Genomic DNA, 15,322 nt, shown 5'->3' with positions numbered 1-15,322 from the left:
CTGCTACAGGAGCAGCTACTTGCAGACAAGCAAAGAGGGATATTCAAGAATTCGAGAATGCAGAAAATATGAGAGAAAATGCGTCTTGTGTTATTGGGAGATAAAGCGTGATAAGACTTTATTTTATAATGCCAGAGACGTGCAGTTATTTCGTATATTTTATTTTAAGCCGGCCAGTGTGTTTTGTATTTTGCTAGGCGGGGGCTAGCATATGGGGTGGCCGAGCATCTGTAAGGCCTAGGGTTTTTGATTAATAATGTATTGTCCATGTGTTCCCTTTGACCTATGGAATGTGGAGAACAGTGTAGAGGTAACGACCCGAGAGTAGCTGACAATGAGATTCTAGGGATGGCGTGAGATAAAAATGCTTAGTTTGACAAGTCAATGTACTGAGTTTACTAACTCTTCTCAAAGTGCCTTTGTGAAACTGGATGCAACTAGTGTTGCGAGGCGCTAACGAACTGTGTGTTCGTATGTGCGTGTGTGCCTCTTCCCTTTAAGAGTGTCATACCCAAGCCTATGGGAGGATTTTGACAGAGGGCTTCAAGTCACAGGCAAGATGCCGTGGCATTCGCCGGGAGTTTTTTATTAACAGTGTTTAAGTGTCCGGCTGTTTGGGTAAGTGTTGAAGTGCTTTAGCCAAAGAGTGGCTTATTATCTGTTTGACATTTTTGTGATGATATCCAATATTTAGCCTCTGTCTATTAAACTTGTGTGTGTACTTACCGGGATGTGTTCTGTATCTTTGAAACAGACGATTCTGGTACTCCTGGAATACAGAGGGACAAAGAATTCCTAGAGGGGTGTAGACTTTTTTGGTGACTAATCAATGTACTGTTTCGGGGTTTTTTGAGTTAGTCTGTAAGACTGGATTACTTGATTAATTGATTTATTTATTCGTTGTTAATAAACGTTAATGTTATGACGCAACTCTCTCATTTTCATTACCTGTTAGAATGGAGAGAAAGAGGTGGAGAGAGAGAGAGAGAGAGAGAGAGAGAGAGAGGGATTGCCGAGAGAGAGAGAGAGAGAGAGAGAGAGGCTGTGTGAGTAATGCTGTGTGTGGGTTTGCCTTCCGCTCGTGTCTCATGCTTACCTTATGATTAATGGGGGGGAATCCCCCCATTAACATATACACTTCAAACTTTTTCAATGTTGTGATTAAGGCTAAAGTTTCCTTCTCGATTGTTGAGTATACTTTCTGATGTTTTTCAGTTTTGAAGACATGAAGCACACAGGATGGTGGATATTATTTTCATCTTCTTGAAGCAGTACAGCTCCAAAAGCACAGTCAGAAGCATCAACTTGTATCACAAATTTTTTGTTGGAGTCTGGAGCTTGAAGTACTGGTCTTGAAGTTAAAATGGCTTTTACCTTCTCAAATTATTCTTGACACTCTGGAGTTCAAACAAACTTAGCTTTGGGACTAGTTAAGTCTGTCAAGGGGCTACTACGTCTGAGAAATTTGGGCAGAAACGATGATAGAATCCAGCCTTGCCCAAAAATCTCTGTAGCTGTTTCCTAGTAGTAGGTGGGGTAGCCTTATGGATACCTTCTACATTAGCATTTACTGGAGCAAGAAGGCCTTTCCCAACTTCAAACCCAAGATACTGAACAGCTGCCTTTCCAAACTCACTCTTCTCTAGGTTTACTGCTAGTCCTGCTTCTTGTAGTTTCTGGCAACTTTCCTCCAAATCTTCAGATGTTCTTCCCACGTTGTAGGATAAATCACTATGTCATCCAGGTATACACCTACTCCTTCTACAGATCATAGTAGTTGATCCATCACTCGCTGGAATGTTGCAGGTGTATTCATCAGCCGAAATGATAGAACGTATACTGATACAGTCCAAAAGGAGTAATAAAAGCTGACAGCAACTTGGCATTCTCATCTAAGGGAATTTGATAATATCCTCTCAACAAGACTATCTTCGAAACAAACTTGGCTTGCCCAATATTATCAAGTAACTGATCTATGAGAGGCAAGAGATACTTGTCAGCCTCACTGATGGAATTCAGTTTCCTATAATCAGTACACATCCTAAATGAACCATCTGGTTTCTTCACTAATACACATGGAGAACTGAAGTGACTTGAAATGGGTTCTGCTAATCCATGTTGTAGCAAATACTCAACTTCTTTCTTCAAAACATCTCGATGATAAGGTGATAAGCGATAGTCTCTTTGCTTGAATGGTTTTCCGTCTTCTTGAATCTTGATCTCACGTTTGGTCAGATCAGTACGCCTAGGTACATCTGCAAAAATTTCTGGGAAGTTTCTAATCACTTCACTTAAGTCTTCACCTTGTTCAACACTCAGATGTTTCAATTTATCCACCAAATTTTCCAAAATTGAAGAATTATTCATCTTGCTTTCAGCTCCCAATTCATAGCCATCATAATCTTCTGTAGATGAAGTTGTTTGTGTTATTTACACAGTTTTAATTCATTTTTCTGAGAAATAAGGTTTCAAGAGGTTCACATGTATCTTCCTTTGTCTTCTTCTTCTTTCTGGTGTTTCAGTCACATAAGTTCTATCACTTAATTTCTGAATTATCTTGTAAGGACCTTGAAATTTATTAGTGAGGGAAAATCTCTTGACAGGTAAGAATGCTAACACTTGTTGAGCAACACTAAAACTTCTTAGCCTAGTCTTAGCATCTTATCTCTTTTCATCTCTGGACTCATTTTCAAATTTTCTAAAGATAATTTTCTAATCTCTTTCAACCGTTTCCTTAAGTTCTTTACATACTCTTCTTGGATTTCCTCTTGATTTTCTTTCCAATTTTCTGCAAGAATCTTCAATGGTCCTCTCACTTCTCTACCAAAATCATCTCATAAGGTGAACATCCCATACTTTCTTGATAAGCACTCCTAACAACATCAATGGTAAACCAACATCCCATTCTCTCCCTGACTCAGAACAATACTTTGTCTGCATACTTTCCAATGTCTGGTGGAACCTTCCCAAGAGACCTTGAGTTTCTGGATGATATGCAGTGGATAACTGTTGTTTCACTCCTAACAAATTCATCACATCCTCGAATAACTTGGAAGTAAAGTTTGTTCCTCTATCACTTTGTTTTATTTCTGGTATACCAAACATTGAGAAAAACTCCACTAGTTTCTCAGCAACTATCTTGGCAGATATGTTTCTAACAGGGATCGCCTCTGAATATCTTGTCACAGGACACATTAATGTTAACAAATACTCATTTCCCTTCTTTGTCATCAGCAGCGGTACAACCATATCTATAATCTCTTTGCTAAAGGGTTCTCCTCTAACTTCTGTAGGTTGAAGGGGGCTTTCTGGATGGTTTCATTCGGTTTTCCAGCTATCTGGCAGGTATGACACTCACGACAGAACCTGCTAACATCTTTGTGAAGTCCAGGCCAGAGAAAAATATTTCATGATCTTCTCCACAGTCTTCCTGATTCCCATATGTCCAGACTCATGAGCTACTGTTACCACTTGCTTCCTCAATGGATATGGAATCAAACGTTTATTATATTCGCCCCATACAGCATCTCCTGGTATATCTGTAGGTCTATACTTTCTCATCAGCAAACCTTCCTTCAGATAATAACAAGTAAGAGTTTGTTGCATCTCTTCTCGATCAACAACTCTGAAGAACAAATCAGCTAAAGATGCATCCTTCTGCAATTTCATTAGCTTCTCTCTTGTCACTTGACAAACTTCAAGGGTTGAAGTCTAAATATCTGCTAACTCAGCTACTATAGTTTCACTACTGTCTTCAGGAACACTTTGACTACTCAGAGTCTCTTCAGGAACAAAAGGTTCTTCTTCTTCTTCATCGTTGTCTCCTTTTTCCTGGGAAATCTCTTCTTGGTCAGCACTAGGTGGAACATCACTTCCCTGGAACAATTCTTCTAAGTACAAAGATCCTTCACTTGATCCTTCTTGGGTGTGTAAATCCTCAGTTTCTTCACTTGCAGCCGTAGTCCTCTTCATACTTCTGGTAGTTACACAACTAGGAAACAGGTGGATGTTATTCTTCTCCAACTCAACCGTAGGACTAATCCTCAATAGTTTGTCTGTCACTACAGGACAAGGAATAAATGGCACACCACCAAATTCATTCCCCAACAGAACATGTACACCTTCCATAGCCAGTGAGTCCTTTACAACAAAATCAACATTCCCTGTCACCAATTCACATGACAAGTGTAAGCGGCATATAGGAGTTACTTCCTCTCTTCCTATCCCTTCAAAATAACTGAATCTCCTGTGAGACTCTTCTCCAACTGAGGGTGAGAACAACATACTACGTACCACACTATGGTTACTCCCTGTATCACGTAATATCTTGACTGGTACCTACACACTTGTCCTTGAGTTGACAGCATACCCTCATAGATATATGGCTTAAAAGCCTCCACACTGCTAAGCCACTCATTGCTTGAGGTTACATTTACCCTGGTTGCTAAACCTTCGTCTTGTTTACTTTCAGTCTTCTCTGGAGTTTGATTTTTTCCCACACTACTCTTCATAGTTTGTTTCACCTGGTCACCTTTCACTACTTGACCAACTGGCTTTGACTGCTGTTGATTCCGGTAACACTCTTGATGGAAGTGTCCTGCTCTTCCACACTTGAAGCAGACAACATTAGGTTTCTTTAACTGTCTTGAAAAACTGGATGAGGTTTTCACATTAGCTTGCTGAGATGTATTACCACTCGTAGGTTTCCCATTAAATTTGTTCCTGATATTTGGATGAGACTTAAAACCTGGGCATTGTTGATTCTGGTACTTGACATTGTAATTGTGTTTGCTACTAATTATATTGTAATCTTCACTCAGTGTAGCAGCTTTGTCAAGTTTTTTAACCTCTCTCTCTCAAATAGGCTCTTATATGTTCAGAAATTCCCCTAAGATATTGTTCAAGGACAAGTAATTCTTCTAACTCATCAAAAGTTTTAAATTTAGCAGCATCTAACCAACATTTAAAACACCTCCTCACTTTATAAGCATAATCTAAGAAGGTTCCCTTCTCATCTTTTCTCAAATTTCTGAATCTTTCATTTGAGTACTCTAGGGTCATCTGGTAAACTTGTAGCACACTTTGTTTAAGTACCTTGTAGTCTTTACACTGATCAGCTGTTAAGGCTAGAGAAGCACTTCTCCCTTTACCAATTAAGACACTTTGTAGTAAAACTGACCATTTATCTTCTGGCCATCCCATACCTGAAGCCACTTTCTCAAAGTGATAAAAAAACTCATCTGGAGCTTCTTCAGTAAACTTAGGGATTAACGTCTGTACTCTTACTACATCAAATACAGGGTCTTGATAACTTGGTTAGTGTTAGACGGTGTCACAGGTATTGTGGATCTAGCTATTATCAAGTCCATCTCTCTTTCATATCTTGTGATTTCTCTTTCCTCTTTTATCTTTTCCCTTTCTTTCCCTTCCCTTCTGCCTGCTTTTTCTTCTTTTCCTTCCTTCTCTTTGCTCTTCTTTCTTGTTTTTCCCTGTCTATTCTTTCTCTTTCAGCCTACACTTTCAGCTTAATCAAATTCTCTTCTGCTTCAATACATCTAAGCTCTAACTCTGCATCACTTTTCTCTTTCTTTTCTTCTTGCTTATTTATAAGATCAGCCTGTGCTACATTCAACAACTCTTGAGCCAATTCTAACTCATCTTCATTAGTTATTCTACCAGAGTCTATCAACGATTCCATAGCAATACATCTTATTTGTGCCTTTACCATACTAATAGACACATACCCACCACATGCCACTGCTAAAGCGCTCCACTCTGCCTTAGTCAGAGTGGTTTCAGATAGCACTTGGATGGAAGGGGCTGCTAAAAATTCCTGAACCTTGAACTGAGCCCTTTTCTCTAAGTTATCAACTAAAAACTCAATTCAATAAATGCAAAACAAAAACTATATGGTCACCCTCCTAGCACACTATATCCTTAACACCACCAGTATAGACTAGAGTGATAATGTAATCTGTTTTCCTGGGTCTGGGCACCATTAATACTTGTGACGAAGTGCCAAGTATCTGGTTACTACAACAGCCAGACACCTGAACCTTCATCACAGATAAAATATGACTGAATACTCTATATGCAACGGTGATCCCTTAAACAACTTATCAGTATTGCAGAAAATCAGACTAAGTTCATCAAAACAGGTGTGAGGTAATCTTATATGTAATGAAATTAATTAAAGGGCATCCCTCATACGGCAACTTTGAAAGTTTAAGTATTTCCCTGATTTCAAAAGTCTAAGTACTTCCCTGGTTCTAACTTAGTTCAATCAAACTGAAGGAAAACAGCTCAATTACCACTATGTTTCTACCTATACAAAAATATACTTATATACTGGTGAAAAAAACACTTATAAAATTTTAATTACAAAAATGTATTATCAAACTCAAAATTTATAAGTGAAATTCACAATCTCAGGGAAATTTACTCTGAATTTACTCTAAAACCAACACAATTGTTTAACTAATTCTTAGAAATCGAATTAAGTTAAAAATAACGATTATCAAAACAATTGATTTATCACAAAAATCAAGAAAATTTATTAATTAATCAAAATTCAAAAGTGTTAGGCAATAAATAAAATTTGGAAATTAATTCACAAGTGCTAAACAACAATAAAACTTGAAAACAATTCTAAGTAAATGCAAATTAATTCACAAGTGTTAAATTCATTTAAATGTGCAAAGATTAATTAATAGAAAAAATTAAGTCAATTAAATTATGAATGCAATTGAAAACACAGAAAAATGTGAGAAATAACAAAATTGCAAAAAGTAGTAATCACACAGAAGATAAAATAAAAGAACACACTTCAATAAGAAAAAACGGACAAACTCACAAAAAACCACTTCAATAAGAAACACAGATAAATCCAAAAGAATTTCACTTGAAATGAAACAAACACAAAACATAAAAATTTGTAATGTGTAAAAATTGAAATCGTTCTCCATACCACTGTAACTATTAGTTGCAACTAATAAACCTTGTAATAACACATTGCCTTGATACCAATTTTCTCTGCTGCAGCTAGTTCCAAAATTTCACCACATAATATTTCAAAAGAGAAAAGGCGCCGCTACACACTTGTACAATGTTGGTTCAGATTCCACAATAAGCACTAATACTAAATAACTCTAAGAAATATGGAATCTAAAATTCATGAGTGACCATTCATTAGGTATAAAATCTTTACTTTAATATGAAATCAAAAGTGGCGAGAGAGAGAGAGAGAGAGAGAGAGAGAGAGAGAGAGAGAGAGAGAGAGAGAGAAACCCAAATGCAATGAGGTTCTAAGTCAGAAAGAAATTTCCTTTCTTATGGAAGCTGAACAGTGCATTTTGTCGCACAAAACGTTTTGCGGCCGAGAGATAGTTACTTTCATAGAAATTCTTTCAAAACAATATCTAAAGAGAAATTGAAATTACAATCGTAAATAACATTTATTACTACACGATTTAAGACAATAAAAGTATTTTAATATGAAAGGAATAATGATTTACAAAGAAAGCAAAATTAAGTTATGTCACTTCCCAAAGATGACGTATGCTTAAATAGAAGGTTCTAGAACGATCTTGCGAAAGATGGGGGTAATCCTTCCACGTGCCTTCTCGAGAAAGACATACATATTTGAAACCATTCCTGCCCGTTGTATGCTCTACATGTTCCAAACAGAACTCCCTTATCAGAAGTGTTGACAGGATTCCAAGACAAAACGGAGTATTCGAGCTCCCCTTAACTCGAGCGATGACAAGTTGTGAAAACAAAATCGAGCATGCCTCGTGGCTATTGTATAATGCAAAAATTTCTCTCTCTCTTTTCACATCTCAGTTATATTCTTAACTTTTAGATTATGTTACGTGAAATCTGACCATATATTTTTAGAACATCCTATAACTCTAACCTAAATAAGGAGTCTGAAAATGTTGCAAACACTTTTCTAACATTTCATACAGTCAAAGAGAGGAAATATGCATTACGAAAATAGTAGCATATAATAATTATAACATATATATATAATATATATATATATATATATATATATATATATATATATATGTGTGTGTGTGTGTATATATATATATATATATATATATATATATATATATATATATGTGTGTGTGTGTGTGTGTGTGTGTGTATGTGTGTGTGTGTGTGTGTGTGTGTGTATGTTTCTCTCAAATGATAAACTCTATCCTTCTCATGTTCCGGACATGGAATCTTACTAAACTAGGTCGGAAGGGCACCTACTTCCGCCCATATAAAAACACATCCAACCCTCTGTGCCCTTTGGTCGCGGATGCTCAAACGAGCTGAGATAGCGTATTCATGAAATCCTGCTGTCTCCGTGAGAGGCCAAATGTTGACAACTACACAAAATATTCTGACAATGGTGTTGATATTATAAACACAATACTATTTCATATATATATATATATATATATATATATATATATATATATATCTATCTATATATAATATGTATGCATGTATGTATGTATGTATACACACACATACATATAAATATATATATATATATATATATATATATATATGAAATAGTATTGTGTATATAATATGAAGACCATTGTGAATATAATAAATTCGTTTGCAAATGCATTGTTTGGTTTTGCTGCACTGTGGTGAAAATGGATAAATGTCAGTTCAGGAGATTGAAAAGCGAGTTTGTCAGAACATATTGTGTAGTTGTCATTATTGGCTCTCACGGAGACAGAGCAGGATTTCATAATATGCTATATCAGCTCTCTTGAGCATCCGCGACCAAAGGGCACAGAGGTTGGATGTGTTTTTATATGTACCATTCCGATCTGCTTTTAGTCAGATTCCATGGGCGGAACCAGCGAAGGATAGAGTTTATCTTTTGAGACAGAATAATTTATGAATAGCGGGTAAAATTATAAAATGTAGAAAACCTGTTATTTTGGAGATCCTAAGTATTAAATAATGAACTCGTTACGTGTCAGTGACGTTATCTAAAGGGGAGTGTCTTGTGAGGAAATTTTGTATATGCGTATGCACGTAGTGTTATCTCCTTCGGTGAGAGTTATTGATGGAATTTTAAGGCACTGCGATTTCAAGATCAATCCTGGAGAGGTGGGGCGGTGAAGCCGCGTGGACTTTGCAAAATGGACGTAGAGGTGAGAGTCTTTAAAAACTTTCACTAATACCCTCTTTTTCAGTAATTCGAACTGTTTGAGATGTCGTGCAGTTTCAGAGAACCTTTTTCTCTTATGTAGTGATTTATTCTTTATTTGTGAAACCTATTGTTTTCTTCAATGATGGCTGTTAATGAGGGCGGTGTTTCTCTTTGACAGGAACTCTGTCGGCCTTTGTGAGCCGAACAATTGCCAGTTCTGACAAGCCCTTGTTGTATATTACGAAATGAAGAGACTGTTTTATGCTATGTGAATTTTTAATTTCTGGAACGAACCTATCTGGGTTCTATGAAAGATCTTTTATTTTCTGTTTTATTGGTGGGTTTATTTCGGTAAATCATGTCTTGTTTTAAACAGTCATTTTTCTGTGCATTTAGTTCAATTGAGAAATCTTGATTTCATTTAGTTAAATCAATCTAATTTTTCTGATAGTTAGACTCTTGCGCATCCTTTGTAAATAAAGCCTATTTTCTAGTAATTATGGATCTGATTTAACGACCTTAGGTAATTGTATTAGGGCTGTTGCCTCGTATAATAAGGCGCCCTATGAGGTAATGTTAGACTTGCGATAATCTTACGCTATGTCGGTTGGTATTGCACTTCCAAATTCATTGGAGTGTCTTGAGTTTTGTACATCACTTATGAAGTCGGTATTATCTTCTTTGGTTATGACGACGATGTGTTAAACTCATGATGATTCGGCAATGATGTGAGGTTCTAGTAGAAACCACGAAGTACAAAAAATACTTATATTCTCTGAGATTACATGGTGAAGATCAAGTAGGATTGTACAGGTCTTCTAATGACGATAGCTTGATCGCTTCTGCCAACGATGATGGTTAATTCTGTTATACATGGTAAAGCTTAGGTAAAGAGGTACAGGTCTGCCAATGATGATAGCTAACTCTATTCTGTTTTGTCTACCATCTCGGTTACAAGTCATAAAGGAAGCAGACAGTAGCTCGAACATATGAACATACATACAAAATGAGACACACTACAGATCACGTAGGCCATTTGAATTATAGGTCGCGGTAGTTGTCTCAAGCAGGGAGCTTGGACTAATGTTTTCAAAACAAAAGAATGACTACAGGTGACGGCACGTCACCTTAGCCTACTTTATGGTATACGTCATCTTAGCGTCTCTGGTCTGATCACATTCCTGCAAGCAATCTGGTTGACCTCTTTAGTTTTTAGTCTTTTATATATATGGAATAACATTCCATATTTATATTATGTAATCACTTACATAAAAGCTCGGTCAGCTACCAAAACCAACCACTGAATATTACTCAAGCTTGACTTGCATTTGACTTATAGGAGTGTGATACAGACACTATGTGAATATATATAGATAAATAGAAAATACTTATAAGTAAAAAAAAATCCATGGTGTACACAAATACAGATTCAAGTAATAAGATATAAAACATAATGATATTGGTAAATAATAGTGATCACGTGATATATATACTGATACAGTTTTTCACTTCATCTCTTTAAGATACATATGCTACAGAAAATACTAATGTACTCTGATAATTGCATAGAATAAAGATTAACATGATAAAATCATATTTTAACTGATAAAAATTTCATATATGAATTGATAAAAATTATTAATGTTTATGCTGATTGATTCGTTGATTTTTATGCTAACTGTTATATATCTGCAGTTATTGGTAAGATAAAAGGTAACAGATTGATTATAGGCTACCTGATTTATTTATACATACGTATATGGATTCATATAATTATGATTAATATATGTGCTCTTTAAATAGATTCTTAGTGCATACACGCAAAGATATATTTCGATTCTGCTATTTATGATCATTTATATATAGGATACATGATACTTTATATATATATAGGATACATGATACTTTATATATAGGATACATGACCGAGGTTATACTACTACACATTTAACTAGCGTTCGAACAACTTTTCGTCCATTACAAAGTTCCAGACAACCACCTATAGCCAAATGAAATGGCCAATTCCAAATGGTTAAAACAAGGGGAAAATTTGCCTGGGTGGGGTCCAACGTTCTATTTTGCGCTCATACTTGTTCTCTGCATCCTAAGCCACACGAATACGTTCACGATGAATAAAATCACCCCCAGCACGAGTCTTTCGCCAGCAACGTAGAGTTGAATATCCTTCTGGTCGTAATTGTCGGAAGTATGTCCCTTTTGTAGTCGATTTCCGACAGCCGCCGGAGCATTCCGCATTAAAACGAGATTAACAACGGGATACGGGTGTCGGTCGAAGAAGTCCATGAGATAATCTTGTTCACTTATGATGGTGCTTATTCCTTTCACATTGCAGGCGGTTGTTACTTGACTGCAGTCGTCCGCAGCGACGAACGATTTTTTTGAAGTTGCGATGTGAAACTCTCGTACTGCAGGATACTGTAACCAGGTTCCATTAATCAGCCTGCAAGTGAAATTATACTTGTCACAAGGGCACAGTAAATTCAGAACATCAAATACGGGAGGGAGAGAGCCATTAAGACCAGACTTAACCCACATGAATTCGCTGATGTTTTATGGAATTCCAAAGAGTCAGCTGTACAAACTTTTTTTATCCATGGCATTAACAATGAGTGAACCTATCCAGGTCTATGATGACCGTAAAAATATCCATAATTATAAAAAATAAACAGATATCAATACGAATCCCAAAGAAAATTCGATATTACTGGTAGTAAGTTACTAGACAAAGAAGTGGAAAACGGAACTGTTTTTAAGATTGCCAGGAAACATAAGAGTCAAAGAGAATATTAATCATGATTCTGTATTTCTCTATGCTAACTGAAATTAAGCTGTGATACAATCCGATCCTATGTGCCCCTAACAAAGGTTTCATATTCAAATTTCTCGTGCGCATCCTCTGAGGTTAATTTTTAAAACTTTATTAATAGGCTAGAGATGCAACGAAAGAACCCACTATGTAACTAATTTTTATATAAACTTTGGGTTTTTTAAGAAAATGTGACATTTTCCCATGAATGTGATTTACTTGAATTGTCATAGGCTAATGTTGCAAGTAAATTTTTCATATACATGACTTGATACTTCTAAATGTCCGTTTACCAATATCATAAGCTGATTTATTGACTCTAATTGTCTATGAGGTTCAGAAAAAAAATTAATTCATTTTGATGTTATAGAAATTCTATTTGCTTATTTTGTTCATTAATTTTAAAATGATTGCGGTTCCTTAACTAAAGTTGTATTGCACACACGGATAAAAATAGGTTATGGCTATGTCTGTCATCGTGACCTATGAACCACATGTGAAGTTCATGAGCTAAGCATTCCTCTCTCCAGCCAACCTGCTTCGCAAGCGGTTTATTGAGGTTAAAAAGAACAATAATGAGTCGGCAAATGCGACAGGCATCTTCTAGACTGATGACGTCGTCACCAGCTTAAGAGTTACGTTACTTGCTGTAAAAGATATGACTTTAGTATTTTCAAATTATATTTTTTTGTTTTATTTCTCCACCCACACGAGAAGAATGTCTGAAAAAAAAACAGTACCAAAATTGAACAATATATTAGTTTCATATTGGAAATCTGCATGATTGTAAATAAATGTAATTATGTTAAATTAGATATTCCCTATTCAAACTAATGAAAAGGGTTTCCATACAAATTCTATATATATTATTTGCCCTGTATAAGATTCATATAGGATTATTCCATAGATATACATTTTCACTTCTAGACTTCCTGACTTTAAAATCTATTTTATTTTATTTTATTTTATTTTATTTTTTTTCCAATGACTACGAATATAAATCACCGGGACAGACAATATGTCAGTAGGTTTAGATATGTGTTTGAACTTTTAGCTTATTTGTCATTACTAAAGCGTTAAGTTAGAGTTCAAATCTTTACGCATATATATTTGGATATTTAATTAACCTATGGTTACGTTTTTGCTTATTGATTTTATCGTGATTCCTTTTTTGTTATAATTTGTAACCCTTCCGACTTCTTACGGAGTGTATTATATTGACTCCACTTGTATCCATATTTAATTTATTTTTTTGATTTATTTATTGATATATTTTTTTATATATATATTTGATAAATTAATGGTTGGCTTGAATATGTGGAAAAGTGTTCTAGCGGCGTACCGTATAAGGCTACTTGCGGTATCAATTCTATAGATACAAGATGTGAATGATAAAGGTATTTAAAACCGCGAGGACCGCTATAATCCAGTTCGGATCCAATATCACGAGTTGTAACTCGTAAGACATTGACACCTTTTTATTTATCCGTTCTACCAACCCGATTGACTCTGGGTGATAAAATATATCATTGGTTTTTCCTAATGGAAAGGAATTCACACAACGAGTTAAGGAGATTATTATTGATTTACACCACCCGAGTCACAAATTATTATGTGTTGAATTCCATGTTTACTGATTTAGCACTCATAAATATTCCTAGCGCACTCAATTGCAGTGTTTGTTTTTAGGCTATTAATTCTATATAACGTGTCAAGGAACTATTAACACTAAGGAGTGTTTATTTCCTCTGTCAGACTCGTAACTCTGTTAATGATTCTACGTGTATTCTTTCATTGATTGATTTGGCACGGGATAGGCCCTAAAACTGACAGGTGTCTTAGTGTATCCCTTGTTTTCATGACACGTGTTACAATTAGTTATGTGCTTTTTATATCTGTAAGCATTGTAGGCCAGTAAAACAGTGATTTGGCTTTCTGTGACAAAATAGAGAACCCTGGATGACGGAATGCAACCAGTTTAGGACGATTGGTATGAAAGAGATTATTACTACCACCTGGTCGTTAGTCATCTGCTGTGTTCTTCGGGTTTTCCTCGTCACGGACCTACATATAATATTACATTTGATTACATAATTCTGATACACATACTTTAAATATACTTTTGCTTTAGGGTTTCCGTTCGAAGTATTTATTGTTTTGCTTATCGCTGTTGACCCTGTTTCCGTTCGAAGTGTTTATTGTTTTGCTTATCGCTGTTGACTCTTGCTTTGTTCAGTTTGTAACAGTTCTGCGCTCCAACCCAGATATTCAATGCTCGCGATCTCTTCGGTTAAGGAATTTTCTTGTTTAGATACGGTTTTAACAATAGGCACGGATGTTTCCCCTTTTTACATTAATAGGTACCGGAAGTTATGAATAGCCGACACCTTACCATGGACTACTTCAAGACCTTGACTAGACACATAAAACCTAGATAAACATGTTCGGTTTTTAAAAACTCACATTTAGATATTTTACTCTGAGATTATTTGGCTTTGTCTCTGTAGCACTAGCTCTAGTTTATGTGAATGTACTTCTAAGGTATTTAGAAAAGATTATAAGACCAACCATATAAGCATGTAGGGTATCCCCTAAAAAAAAGTCTCCAAACACTATATTGTAATTGGGGCGCAACGTAAGCCGGAGGCATAAGTAAAAATTGATAATGTCCCCTGAGTGTGCTGAAAACGGTGTATGAGGTACAATCACTTAGGTAATGGTATCTGGTAAAAGCCTTTAAGTAAGTCCAAGCTGGTGAAAAATTTATTCTAACCTAACAGAGATAAGATGTCGTCGGTACATGGCACTGGAAACTATCGGGAGTCGTTTCCTTGTTTATGCGACAGAAATCTATGCAGATACGCCAAGTCCGATCTTTTATGGCATGACGTTTGAGGGAAAAATTATATGGGCTTATTTGATTTCCTAATGACTTCTATTACTAATATTTTTGAACGTCGTCATTTATCTCTATTTTGAAATTTCATTGAGAGTCTATACGAAGGTACGTATATAGCTTTATGTTTGTCCTTAGACCGTATTTTGTGTTAAATTACATCCGTTTTCCCCAGAGATCACTAGCTAGTGGAGAAACTTCTTGATATTCAGATAAAAGATAAAAAAAAATTTCTGCTGAATCACCTCTGCTTGAATGACTTTACGGATATTACTTTAGATAGAGTATAAGAGAGATTCATCTATGACTGGTTTGGCGTGATTAAAAATTAGCAACAATAAAAAAAAATGCGATATTTATATGTATAGGTTTTGTGAATTACTAGATTAACTTGTTGCTGTGAGTCAACCGTGTCTAGGGCTTTGTTTGC

At 35.7% G+C, this 15,322-nt stretch overlaps 1 protein-coding gene across 1 annotated transcript in view; it reads right to left on the bottom strand.

Moving 5' to 3' along the window:
- The window catches only part of LOC135202825 (uncharacterized), a 101,036-nt gene that overhangs the window by 38,646 nt on the left and 47,068 nt on the right, over nt 1-15,322 (bottom strand). The window contains exon 4 of the mRNA XM_064232288.1: nt 3,750-3,876. Coding sequence (XP_064088358.1) covers nt 3,750-3,876 — 127 coding nt within the window. The remainder of the gene's footprint in view (nt 1-3,749; nt 3,877-15,322) is intronic.

Source organism: Macrobrachium nipponense, chromosome 24 (genome assembly GCF_015104395.2).
Source record: "Macrobrachium nipponense isolate FS-2020 chromosome 24, ASM1510439v2, whole genome shotgun sequence".
Taxonomy (NCBI): Eukaryota; Metazoa; Arthropoda; class Malacostraca; order Decapoda; family Palaemonidae; genus Macrobrachium; species Macrobrachium nipponense.
The sequence above is the reverse complement of the archived record's forward strand: the minus strand, read 5'-3'. Positions and strand labels throughout refer to the sequence as shown.